At 42.7% G+C, this 14,265-nt stretch overlaps 1 protein-coding gene across 2 annotated transcripts in view; it reads left to right on the forward strand.

The window, feature by feature from the left end:
• CTNNBL1 (catenin beta like 1) overlaps positions 1 to 14,265 on the forward strand; it is a 180,390-nt gene that overhangs the window by 135,872 nt on the left and 30,253 nt on the right. For both annotated transcript variants that reach the window (XM_002830285.4, XM_054541781.1), the window contains exons 12-13: positions 10,446 to 10,543; positions 13,402 to 13,482. In XM_002830285.4, the coding sequence (XP_002830331.1) occupies positions 10,446 to 10,543; positions 13,402 to 13,482 (179 nt within the window). The remainder of the gene's footprint in view (positions 1 to 10,445; positions 10,544 to 13,401; positions 13,483 to 14,265) is intronic.

Raw genomic sequence — 14,265 nt, forward strand, 5'->3', positions numbered from 1 at the left:
CGCTTGGAATATTCTTGCTGTCATTTCCGCCTCTTCCCTGTACCTGTCCTTCAAGTCTTAACTCTGATGCTACCTTTCCTACCATTCTTAGCTCCTCTGGCTGGGAGAGCATTTTCTCCATCATTAGTTTCTGCCCCTGTCCCATTTGCTGTCATTTTCTATAATGTAATTTTATGTATTTATTTAGGAGACAGGGTCTTGCTCTGTCACCCAGGCTGGAGTACAGTAGTGCAATCATGGCTCACTGCAGCCTTGACCTCCTGGGCTCACATGATCCTCCCACTTTAGCCCCCCAAGTAGTTGGGACCACAGGAGCATACCACCATGCCCAGCTAATTTTGGTATTTTTAGTAGGAGACAGAGTTTCACTGTGTTGCCCAGGCTGGTCTCAAACTCCTAGGCTCAAGCAATCTAACCAGCCTTGACCTCCCAAAGTGCTGGGATTACAAGCGTGAGCCCAGTTGTATTTTTTTTTTTTTTAATTTTAACAGCTTTATTGAGACTGACATGTGAAAAATTTATATATTTAAGGTATACCACTTTTTGTTTTGATATATGAATAGTATATATTATAAAACGATGACTACAATCAAGCAAATTAACATATCCATCATCTCGCATAGCATTTTCTATCATGAATCTTAACACATTGTAGGATTCTTGTACCTATTTTGTGAGTAAATGAATGAGTCCTGTGCCAAAGATTCCTAAAAGCCTCCTCCTGTGACCCAGCTCCACTTGCTAGGGCCTCCTCTTCCTTTCTGGTGAGCAGAGCCTTCCCCTGCCCCGCCATATTAAAACTTCAACAGAGGTTCCGGCAGACCCCTCTGGAATCTGGAGGCACCTCTCTTGGCACAGAAGGTTGAGAAAGTCAAATTTAGGGATTGTTACTGTGCACCTTGTCACTTTTTCCCTTCTGTTCTCCCACTCCCACCTTGGGAGACTTGTTAATATACATAGGACTCATGCTCCTCAATGTACCATGGGGTTATGTCCCGAAAAACCCATCGTGAGTTGAAAATATGGTAGTCAGAAATGCATTTAACACACCTAACCTACCAAACATCATAGCTCAGCCTCACCTACCTTAAACATGCACAGAACTGTTACGTTAGCCTACAGCTGGGCAAAATCATTTAACACAATACCTATTTTATTTTTTAAAAGAAGTGTTGACTATATCACATAATATATTGAATATTGTACTGAAAGTGAAAAAGTGGTTGCGTGGGTACTTGATGTATGGTTTCTACTGAATGCATATTGCATTTGCACCATCGTAAAGACAAAAAATAAGTCAAGCCATCATAAATCAGGAACCATCTGTATTCCATTTATCCCTGACTCCAAGAATGTGGCCCAATTCTAGGTTTCAAAAACTAAGTGTGCCCCTAGAACCCCAAATCCTGGTTTCTGTCCACCAACTTTACCACTGAAAACGTGAAGCTGCTAGCACACGGCCACTCGCCTGCCTGTGTAATACACCCAGCCCTGCATCTCTCCCAGAGTCTTGGAGGAAAATGTTTTTCTTCTGTCTCAGTTCTGACCTCTTAACTTCCAGTGTGTAGCCACTCCTACTCAGGCCCTCCTCTTTCCTACCCCAACTGAATTAGGGGCCCTTCACATATGGGCTGAGTATTTTCCACGCATGCCAGTTAATTGTGTACTCTATTGTAGTTATTTCTTTCTTTTTTTTTTTTTGAGACAGAGTCCTGCTCTGTCACCCAGACTGGAGTGCAGTGACGCGATCTCGGCTTACTGCAAGCTCCACCTCTTGGGTTCACGCCATTCTCCTGCCTCAGCCTCCCGAGTAGCTGGGACTACAGGCGCCTGCCACCATGCCCAGCTAATTTTTTGTATTTTTTAGTAGAGACGGGGTTTCACCATGTTAGCCAGGGTGGTCTCGATCTCCTGACCTTGTGATCTGCCCGCCTTGGCCTCCCAAAGTGCTGGGATTACAGTCATGAGCCACCGCACCCGGCTGTAGTTGTTTATTTCTTAGCGTTAATCATAAAATGAGGAGGAGCTTCTTGGGAGTGGGCTAGCTTTCATCGCTGTCATCGTCTACATTGCCTGGCACATAGTTGGTACTCAGAATTTTGAGTAAAGGGAGGGCTGATGACATACCACTTCATACCCTGTAATTATCCTAAGATTATAAAACTCTAGAAGGAGAAGCTAATCTTCATTTCTTTACAGATCACACATTGTATTTTCAGTTCTTGCAGGAAGACCAAAAGGCAAATGATTATCATGGCCAAGTACATTTCTTTTTATTAAAAGGTAGGACCATCTCTACTTAGATGTGCTGTGTCCTTCAACTTACTAGTAAATAGTCACTACCCGCCTTAGCGCTGTCTGCAGGTCTCCCAGAATCTTGTATTATTTGGCTTTATAGCCAGCGACACACAAGCACTTTATTTTAATTTATTGTGGGATTAGAGAGTCTGAGCGAAGTTGGCCTTGCTCCATTTTAGGGTTAGAACAAATCTTGAGTTAGAGAGTCTGAGCGAAGTTGGCCTTGCTCCATTTTAGGGTTAGAACAAATCTTGAGTTAGAGAAAATAGCCCTACCAGCTGAGAGCGAAGCAATGTAGGTTTCCGTTTTTCTCAGCAGGAGCTAGTTAGGATGACCAGGGCTGACTGAAACATGTTCAGTGGCAGACATGGGGTCAGGTTGCAGTATGGAAGGAGTTACCTGCTGATCTAGGACAGGTGCGTAGGTGAGCGAATCCCTTGTGATTCTCTTTTTCAGTACAACAGATCTCAAACTGCTGTCTGTTGAGTGCCTACTATACACATACCTCATTTGAAAGAATGGGTTTAATAGATGGGAGGGACAGCCCCAGCTTATGAATAAGAAGACTGAGACTCAGAGGCTAAACTCCATGAATCTGTGTCCCTGTGATCCTAAATCCCCACATAAGGTTAATTAATTCACTTGTTGGCATGTCTGGAGCAGATCCCAGGAGTTAGTGTTCTCCATGTACCTGTGTGTCTTTTTCAGCAATGGAACCATAATAGGCCTACTCATAAGCAGGCCCGTCTATGGATAAATAGCTCTCCTCATAGAGAATGGGTAATGTTAACCAAACACCTACTGGAATGTGGATCATACTTTTTTTTTTTTTTAAGAGTAAGGATGAGAAATGCCAGTCCATCCCATTCTTCACAAAAATGGTGCACACTATAAATGGCTGGTTGGAGTGACTGCCACAGTCTGTGCTGTTCTGGAAAGACCTCTGATTTGGGTGTACTAGATCAAGGGTTCTTAACTAAAGAGCCATCACTAAGAGATGTGCCCTGAAACTGCATGGAAAATGTTACATTTGTGTATGTGTTTTGGGAGGGGTAGCATGCCTCCGTGTTTATCAGTCTCAAATGTCTGTCATGATTTGGAGGAAAAAGCAGATTTAGATTCCAGTGGCTCACAAAGGTACTTTGGACCTGAGGCAAATCACATTCCTTCTCAGGGCTATTGTTTCCATACTCAGAACCGCAGAATCAGATCAGAGATTTCTAACCCTCCTTCCAGCTCTGAAAATTGTAAAACTCGAACTGCCCCCTGGAAAATCAAACTTTTAGCCCTCTCACATAGAAACAGGCATCTAACCCTTTGCTAATCATCCTTGAGAAGCCCTGAAGAGAGCTGAGCTGGGGGAAGGGTGGGTCAGAGCCTCCCTCCAGGCGGTTTCAGTAATTAGTGTCTGTCTGAGGCAGCCAGTTGTCTGACTGTTGAGCAGGGAGCCCAGCAGGCAGGGACTCTCACTGGTACAATTTCAATCCTGGCTCTGTAACGCTCCACCTAGATGCCAGGCTGCCTACCTCCCTACCTAGTGATTTGAAAATGTAGATTTGCCTGGCCTTCCCTTTGGTGGAGCCTTGCTGCTTCCGTGTTTGTGTGTGTGTGTGTGTGTGTGTGTGTACACGTGTGTGTGTTTTCTGCACTTCCTGGGCCCTCCCTTAGAGGCTGTTCTCTGCAGTGGGAACTACCACATCCACCCCATCTGCATTGACAGCTCCATAACCATCGTTCACCTCCATTTTATCCTGTCGAAATGACGGAGCAGCTGAGCAGTGTTGACCAGCAGATAAACCTGTTATCTCCCCTGCTCCCTGTGCCAGCAGCTCTCCCCTCTCCTTGGTGCATGAAAAATTGACACCACCTTGGGCTGAAATCTGTTCTTAGGGAAGCTACATTTATTAGTAGCTAATGAAACTCGGTGTGTGTATATATGTGTAAATTTGGGATGGCTTAAGTGTTTCCCTATCTGGCCGGCACCAGTAGCCTATGGCGTGTCTCAGCATCCAGATAGAGCGGTAGAAGGGCATAGGCATCAATTGGCAACCTATCCTTCACTTAAAATCCCAAATAGGTAAATGTCATTTATTCTTAGTATACCATTGCAATTGATCATAGTATACCTTACTCCAGACTGGGGTGAGCCGTGGAAATGCATGCCAGTGTCATCTGCTGCCAAAGAAGATGGTTATTCTATTTATTACATTTTTCTCTTTGAAAATTACCGCTCCTGATACCCTCTCTGCACCACCAGCACCCAGCCGTCCCGCCCCCATCTTGTTGAGGTATATAAAGAACATTCTCTTGCAACTCTTTCTCATCCGTCTTAATCAGCAAGATTAAAAGGGAAAATTATTGAGAAGTTCTGGTTCAGTATTTTTGTGGAACTGCCTGAAACTCAAAAGTCTCTTCTTTATTTAGACTGTGGTGGAAATTGCTTCTGCAAAGACTAATTCTGTAAAATAGAGAAAGAGGGTTGTTATTCATGTCTTACTCCATATGGCCTTTTACTTCATTTTACTCTTGTTAAAACTGTTAATTTTTTAATCCACATTTACATAGTGTCTGTCTTTTGGGCACAGTCAGCCCAAATATGAGGCGCATTTTCAGGCTTTACATGGTCTCTTTTACCTTCCTTCTTTAATAGCATTGATGATTGCCTTTTATATGTGGGAAGCATAACATGGTAGGAAAAGCTTACAGTTTGGAATCAGGCAACTTAGATTCAGATCTAAGATCCAGCCACCTACTCAAGCACATGACCTTAAGTCAGTTAATCTCGCTAAGCCTTGGGTTCCACATTTATAAAATGGAGATGTGGATAGAACCTTTTCCACAGCTTAGTTGTGAGGATTCAGTGAAAAAATTGTGTACAGACTCAAGCCTACTGGCATAGATAAACAATAAAAATGATGACAGTTATTATTATACCCTACTTATGTTCAAATAGGAATTTGAAGGAACTTTCACCAAAACAATATGGTGGCACTAAATCTTAGCTTTGAATAAGAATTTGTCAAAACACAAATGTTAAATTAGGGAACCTATTTGCAACATATATGGAAAAGGGTAATATGCTTAATTTATAAAGAGTTCATAGAAGTCAAAATTGAGCAAAGGATAAGGGCAGGCAGTTCAAGAAAAAGCAATACAAGTGGCCAATAAACATAGTGTGATGGTTAATTTTATGTTAAGTTGACTGGGCTGTGGGATACCCAAATCGTTGGCAAAACATTATTCCTTTGGGCTTGGGTTGGTACTACTCCATTGGCTTTCCTGGGCCTTCAGCCTGCAGATAACAGATCACGGGCCTTCTCAGTCTCCATAATTGCACAAGCCCATCCCTCATAATAAATCTTTTTCTGTACATTTTTATATTTCCTATTCTGTTTCTCTGGAGAACCCTAATACACATAGGAAAAGATGTTTAACCTCATTCATAACAAGAACAAAAACATGCTAATCAAAAGAAGATCTCATTTTTCACCTACTGGGCTGTCACAGTTACTAAGTTGGATAATATGCAATCTGAGTGAGGATATGAGAAGACAGATGCTCATATATATACTAATAGTGGGTATGTCATTGGTACAGCCATTTTGGAAGACAGTTTGTCAGTGTCTTTCAACATTTCGTATGTAAATTTCTTTTGATGCTCTAATTCCACTACTAGGAATATGCTTTAAGAATATTTGTGCAAAAGTAAGCCAAAATATGTGGGCTTGTATACTCATTGCAGCATTGCTTCTAATAGCAAGAATGAAATAACGCAAAACTGGAAACTACCTAAAATACCCATGAATGGGGCGCTATTTAAAATTGTGATAAATAAGCTCAGTGGAATTCTAGATAGCCATTTTTAAAAAATGAAGTGTGGGTGCCGATATGGAAATATGTATTAGGGAATATTTATATAGTTGAAATGCAAAATTTTCCCCCTGAAAATGTACACAAGGTACTTTGTAGTTTTTCTTGGGAGAGAAGAATGGGTTCGTGGAAGGAATATGGGAAAAGAAATATATTAGTATAGATGCTCAATAAATATCAAGTACACGTTGTACCTTTTCATGTAGTTTGATTTTTACCTCATACATCCATTGCTTTTATTTTAAACTCCATTGGTAGGGGGTGAAGGGAATCAGTAACAACAAAACAATAAAAGAAATTACTTTCTGTGGTTGAGTATAAATTCATCTTTGAGCTTCCTAATAGCCCAGGCAAAGAAGGAACATTGATAAGGAAATACAGAAAATTGATCAGGAAAGAGAAACATTTTCTTGATCTTGATCTCTGAAAGGACTGTGGCTGCTGAGGAGATTGGTGTAAACTCAGATCCAATGCTGTCTCTCCCCAGCTTAAAATTCACTGGTAGGCCCTTGCCCCTGTTCTCCATGGTCAGCCTTTGTCCCCCCTCACTGGCCTCCCCTCTCCCACATGGACATGGCAGTCCATTCATACTGACTTTTGCATATATTGTTCCTTCTGCCTGGAATTTTCTCTCCTTTTCTCTGCCTTGTTGTTGGCTATGGCTCTTCTTTGTTTTGTAAGATTTTCAGTTGTTGGTTATGTCCAATGGTAACCCTTGGAAGTCAGTTGTCCCTGCTCTATGTTGCCCACGTCCTGTTTGCACCCCTCGGTAATGGAACTTGTTACACAGTGCTATAATTGTTTTGTTTTCTTCACTAAATGAGGAGCTTCTTCAGGTTAGGGAGGCTGTGTTGTTTGTTTTTGGCCTTGAACACTCAGCACTTGCTAGGCACAGAGGTAAACTGGTCAGTGGATGGAGTGAGTAATCTGAAGTTTGAGTTCTACCTCTTCCACCAATTAGCTCTGTGGACAAGTCACTTCTCTCTGGGCCTCGGTTTTTCCATCATACAATGAGAAATTTGGCTCAAATAATCGATGAGAACTTTGGCTCTGATTTTTTTTTTCTTCCTCTGTGGTTGTCAGATTGTCATATATATAATACCAGGATGTTGTCACCAGCTGTCATACTAAGTAATTCCAAAGTTTTAGAACTGATCTTGTTAGAATTCACTGCATTTATTATGGCCTGTCCCATATCTGTTCACCAGCTGAAGAGATCACAGCTACTTCCAACTTGGTTGGCACAAGGTTACAGAGTTGATTCTGTCCCTCATTCTTCCTGCCCCTAACCTTCTCTCCTTGGCATACACAAAGGTCAGAGCACTTTCCATGAAGTGCATCTTCACAGACGTTCCTTTTTTATCCTACTTTCTCACCCTGAGCTGAGCTCTGTTAGCTCACCATCCTTACCCTGGGTTCATGGGGGTTTTTGCCTTCCTGTGAAGGTAGGGCCCGTTCTCTCCACTACTTTCTACCCTCACCCCACCCCAGTGAGTGACTACGGCAGACGGAGGTTACACCACCTCAATCCCAGCTTTACATAAAAGTTGAAAGGAAGATACTGGGGGAGCCTGGGGTCTTGAGAAGTTATATAGTACCTCTGTCCACAGCATATTTTAAGAAAAATGTTATATTTTCAATACCTAAAAAAATAGATTCTACCAATTAGAAATATGTTATTGAAATTGATGGCGCCCTCGGAAAAAGCCGTTTACCTACTCCCATGTACAAAAACTCTTTAAGGACCATCTTGTAACTGAACAATTTGAAAGCATATTAGCAATGCAAAGGTAGTATTGCTCTGAATTTAAGATAGGCATTATATATAAAAGTGCAAAAGGTATTTGAAGGCATTTGAAACATATCCAGAATTCAAAAGTGGCCTGTTTGCCCCCATGCCCACCTCCACCACTGAAAACTTTTATATTGATAGCCTGCTTTCTTCCCATTCATTCAGCAAGTATTCCCAAAACACCTACTATGTGCCAGACATTGTTTTAGAACGAGGGATATGGCAATGAACAGAGCAGACTTAAAATATCTGCCTTCAGAGAATTTGTATTCTAATTGAAGGGAGATGGTGAACAAAACAAATAAATAAATGATACAGTGTTTTGGAAGGTAACACATAATGAAGAGAAAAATAAAGCAGATAAGACTTGAGAATAGCCACGTGAGGCATTGCATTTTTCAATAGGGTAGTCAAAGGAAAGCCTCGCTGAGAGGATGACAGTGGAGTACAACCAGATTTAAAGAGTAAGTCATGCAGGTAATCTGCCGCGGAACATTTCAGGCAGAGGAAACAGCAAGTGCAGAAGCCCCGAGGCAGGAACAGCCTGACGTTAGAAGCAGCATTTAGTCTGAGTTGGGGAGTCACTGGAGTGTTTTAAACAGACCTGACTTTAGGTGTTAACCTAAGGAATTACGCTGGCTGTTCTATGGAGAGTAGGCCAAAGGGGACAGGGGTGGAAGCAGAGGGACTCACTAGTAGGCTATTGACTGCTCCAAGCAAGAAATGATGGTGATGTGGATGAGGGTCGTGTAGTAGCAGTGGTGGCGGTAGTCAGAAGAGGTGGGATACTGGATGTGATTTGAAGGTAAAGCTGATGAGGTTTCTCGTGGGATGTGAGAAAGAAGAGAATCAAAGGCATTTTCACTGGTTTTGGCTGGAGAAACTGGAGATTCTGGTTGCCATTAGTTAGATGGAAACAACTATGGGAAACCAGTTTAGGGAGGAAGATCAGGAGCTTGTTTTTGGACATTAAGTTTAAAAGAACCAGCCAGGCACAGTGGCTCACACCTGTAATCCCAGCACTTTGGAAGGCCAAGGCAGGTGGATTGCTTGAGGCCAGGAGTTCAACACCAGCCTGGGTAACATGGCTAAACCCCATCTCTGCAGAAAATACAAAATTAGCCAGACATGGTGTTGTGTGCCTGTAGTCCCAGCTACTCAGGAGGCTGAGGCAGGAGGATTGATTGAGCCTCAGAGGTTGAGGTTGCAGTGAGCCCTGATCGTGCTGCTGCACACCAGCCTGGGTGACAGAATCTGTCTCAAGATAAAAATTAAGGAAAAAAAAGTTGATAGGATGTTAGGCAGCCAAGTGGAGAGGGCAGGTAAGACAGCTGAATATATGAGTCAGCATTCAGAGGACAGGACTGACCTATAGGTTCAAATTTGTGAGTTGTCAGCATGTAATGGTTTTCAAAGCCATAGGACAAGATGAGATTACCAGGGAAGTGAATATAGATAGAAAATAGAAATCTAAGGACTGAATAACCCCAACATTAAGAAATTAGGGAAACGAGGGGGTGGGGAATGCTTATTAAGTGAAGAAAAACACACTGGCACAAAATTATATCCGTGCTATAATCAGAGAAGTAAGAATGCTTCCTTGTGGCCTCAGTAGTCAGGTGACATTCTTGGGAACCCAAGGTAACTTTGGCATAGGAAGATGCTCCTCAGTTTTCAAATAAACTGTTTGTTGTTCACACCGTGAGCATTTTATTTCAAAATAAACTTTGTTCTGCCATTTCTCCACCAGTAGACTTTTGTCACCTCCTTTTCAAGGTCATTATTCTTGATTTTTTGAAAGTTCTTTTTAAAGAAAGGAATCTCTTTACACCTGAAGCCTATAATATACCCTTCAATTACCCTCTTCTTCCAAGAGTAGAAGAATAGTATTTCATAATAGAAGCAGCTGGGTTGTTGAACTCAGAAAGCCCTGTTAACTGTTTTGAAGTGCTTACAGTCCGGCCACCTTTAAACTTGAAGCAGGGGTGTTAGCTGCACCAGAATGTAAGTGATAGCACTGGGTCCCTATCATATTTCATATTTAATTCCAGGCTGTTTACTTGGGAAAGTTATAAGGTAATTTGAGAATTCAATACAACATGTCTTATCCATTATTTGTTCATGTCATGGCTGGTGTTCATATTCTATTCACAGGTTATTTCTGTAAAGGCAGGATTAGTTTGAGATTCTGTTGTGGACAATAAAAATCAATTAATTCCTGACAGAAAAGGAATTCTAACTTAGTTTTGATTCACTTGCTCAAGTTGTCCTTGAGGATATCATCCCTTTTGAATATGTTTTTTGTGCAGTGTGAAGATCGGTTCGGTTTTTTAGTGACACAATTTAGGTTCTTGTCTTATTAATCAATAGCAGCAGTCAGAAAGGCCTACTTATTCTGCCCTCGATAGAACCAGATGCGGCTTGAAGAGAGGTAATAATTACTGCTCTGATCTCAGCATGTTCTCTTTTCTCTTTCCCAACCCAGAGCATGTCTGTTCGATCCTGGCTTCCCTCCTGCGGAACCTGAGAGGGCAGCAGCGGACCCGGCTTCTGAATAAATTCACTGAAAATGACAGTGAGAAGGTGAGTGACTGTTGGACTGTAAAGCTGGGACCGAGACTGATAGAAAAGCTCTTTACCTGATGTGATCTGAGGGATACTGGGTTGAGTGGTCCTACCCTAAAATTCTCTTTTCTAGCACCTGGGCCCTGTTGCTTTGCATGTCAAAGGCTTTTCTGGTTATTCTGCTTTTCATCTCCAAATACATTCTCCTGGGAGTAGTAACACCTGAGGACGATAAGACTAGTACTTGAGGGGGATTTTTAGACCCAAAGAGCATGGATTAGACTAGGATTTTTGTTGAGGGCTGCTGCACAGCATAGCAAAGTGATTAAGAACATTGGCTTTTGGATACAGACTTGAGATTTGAACCTGTTTTCGCTGCTTTTGAGATGTGTGCCACTCTGAACCTCAGTTTCCCCAGCTTCAACATGGAGACATCAATACTCATCTTGAAGGATCAGTGGGAGGTGAATTAGATAAGGTCTTACTAAGGTGGTGGTAATAAAATGAAGATAATGATAAGGAAATGGTAGAGCCTGCCCTAAATGGGCTGTGGAAGCTGGGAACACAATTACATGAAATTAGATGGAATGGGCTATGGAAGCTGGGAACCCAATTACATGAGATTAGATGGATCGGGCTATAGAAGCTGGGAACACAGTTACATGAGATTAGATGGATCGGGCTATGGAAGCTGGGAACGCAGTGACATGAGATTAGATGGATCGGGCTAGGAAGCTGGGAACGCAGTGACATGAGATTAGATGGATCGGGCTAGGAAGCTGGGAACGCAGTGACATGAGATTAGATGGATCGGGCTATGGAAGCTGGGAACGCAGTGACATGAGATTAGATGGATCGGGCTAGGAAGCTGGGAACGCAGTGACATGAGATTAGATGGATCGGGCTATGGAAGCTGGGAATGCAGTGACATGAGATCAGATGGATCGGGCTATGGAAGCTGGGAATGCAGTGACATGAGATCAGATGGATCGGGCTATGGAAGCTGGGAATGCAGTGACATGAGATCAGAGGGATCGGGCTATGGAAGCTGGGAACGCAGTTACATGAGATCAGATGGATTGGGCTATGGAAGCTGGGAACGCAGTTACATGAGATCAGATGGATCGGGCTGTGGAAGCTGGGAACGCAGTTACATGAGATTAGATGGATTGGGCTGTGGAAGCTGGGAACACAGTTACATGAGATTAGATAGATCGGGCTATGGAAGCTGGGCACGCAGTTACATGAGATTAGATGGATTGGGCTATGGAAGCTGGGAACGCAGTTACATGAGATCAGATGGATTGGGCTATGGAAGCTGGGAATGCAATTACATGAGATTAGACGGATCGGGCTGTGGAAGCTGGGAACGCAGTTACATGAGATTAGATAGATCGGGCTATGGAAGCTGGGCACGCAGTTACATGAGATTAGATGGATTGGGCTATGGAAGCTGGGAATGCAATTACATGAGATTAGACGGATCGGGCTGTGGAAGCTGGGAACGCAGTGGCATGAGATTAAATAGATATTTTATATCTTTAGTATGCCAGACGATAGGATTTTTAACAGTAATAAGAGCTACCATTTACTGAGTGACTACTATGGATTGGATGATAGAGCAGATGACTTTCATCGTTGCATATATTCTCACAACACTGTGGTTTATTTATCCCTGTATAGTTATTATTTGCATTGACAGGCAAGGCAGTTGAAGCTTAGAGACATTATGTAACTTACCCAAGAAAGGTTTAAGACTGTCTGTTTGAGCTACCTCTGACCATTTTTTCTGCCCTCACCAGGAGTATAGCATGATGAAGAGGTCATCAAGTTAGGACACGGAGATCTTAGTAGTCACGTCACCCTAGTGACATCATTTAACATCTGTGCTTTGGTTTCCTCATCTTTAAAATGGGGTTTGCTACCTGTCTTCCCTGCACACCTTGTCAGGTTTTTTTTAAGGTTTAAGGAAATAATGGTCATGAAAATACTTTATAAGCTGAAACATTAAGGTCTTAGGGTCATCAGTGTTGGCTAAAGAAGGTTTGACCACAGTCTTCTCAGACTGTCTGATGGCATGTTGCAGGAACATCACCTATGAACCAACCATTATCAGCTCCTGGGTAAATGAATGCCAGAGTTGCCAAGGGCTATGGTGGTGCCAACCTGATAAAAAGATAAGTCAGGAGTCTGGGCTGGCTTCACAGTGTTTCTTCAGTCATTTTGGAGTCTTGGGGAAAAAACAAAACTTTTTCAAATCCACTGAGTGTTCCTCAAGCCATGTTTGAAGCATGACTTTGCTCAACTTAAAACCAGTTTTTAAGTTATTGCCAAGCAAAAGTCAGGGCTTTTTTAAAAGTTGCTGAAGGAGGTTTTCTTGCTCTCTCTTCTGACTCAAAAGCTACTAAAAAGATTTTACTCAGGCATTTTTAAAAAAAGATCAGCTCTGGGGCAGAATCTGAACATGAAAGGTTTCAGTTTGAAAAAAGAAATTTCTGTAAAGTTCCAAGTGAATATCAAGTGTGTAACTTCAAGCTCCTTCTCTTGGCAAGAAGGGACTTGAATTTTTATTTGTTTATTTGTTTTTAACAACGTACATTCCTGGGAGTTCTAGAAGGGCTGAGAATGCGTAGCCTCCTTTCGGGAATGGGCCTGGTTCAAACTGCATTCATCCTAAGTGTTTGCTTTGTTCTGCCCCAGCTCTTTGATCCATTCCTGATGTGTCCCTAAGCAAAGCTTCTCTCATCCGCTATAAGGAGTGCCGGAGCGGGTCTCCCTTTGTGAGGGAGCGACAGTGAGATGAATAGGAGTGCCACTGTTCTCTTGCTGTGCGTTGTCTTTCCTTCTCACTCAAGCCTGTGAAATCTCTCTTTCAGGTTGACAGACTAATGGAGTTGCATTTTAAATATCTGGGTGCAATGCAGGTGGCGGACAAGAAGATTGAAGGGGAAAAACACGTACGTATCCCTGCCTCACTTTTGCCAGCTATTGACTTGCCCTCCATTTGGGTCCCTTGTGTTCCTCCCATCTCCCCACAGGATAGGTAAGGGCAGCAGTGCCATCTAACATGTTACAGAAGTAGAGCAGATGATGGTCTGCCAAGTGGTTATGACTGCTCTTCTGACATGAGTGATAGCCTTTCAGGAAGAAAGGCATCCATCCAGGTCTGACCTGGGAGTCTGGGTGGACAGCACAGGCACCCTTGACAAGAGCTTCTCTTCGAAAATCTGGCCAAAGTACAAGGCTGTGACCTGGTACCATGTTGGCAGAGCATGTCTTAGTACTCACACTTGGTGGCTTCTGAAATCCTGAAGGAGGCATGCTGAGGAAGGGTGATCACAGCGTAGAGGAGCTAGAAGGAAACTGAATGGTCCTGGAATCCAGTTACCCCATTTACAGATGGAAAACTGGAGACCTAGAGAACAGAAGCTCAGATGCATTGCAGCCGAGCCAAACTGCAGGTTCTGAAGGGCTGACCCTTGTTTTCTCATGTTGATGGTTGCTGAGAGAAGTGACATCTGCTGGACGTTTTTTCTTGAGGGGCTGTGCTTACTATGGTGTTATCCCACCCTCTGTGTTTTTCACCTCCTTCCATTTCGTTCACCATCTCTGGCCACTGTAGCTTTCCATCTGTATTCCTTAATTAGGGTAAGTTTTCCTGTCACTGTTTAATGTCTGATTTGTATTTGCTCCCCTACAAGACACTTCCCAAGTCTTCAGTCACATTATAAAATGACGCC

This window comes from Pongo abelii, chromosome 21 (assembly GCF_028885655.2).
Source record: "Pongo abelii isolate AG06213 chromosome 21, NHGRI_mPonAbe1-v2.0_pri, whole genome shotgun sequence".
NCBI classification, from domain to species: Eukaryota; Metazoa; Chordata; class Mammalia; order Primates; family Hominidae; genus Pongo; species Pongo abelii.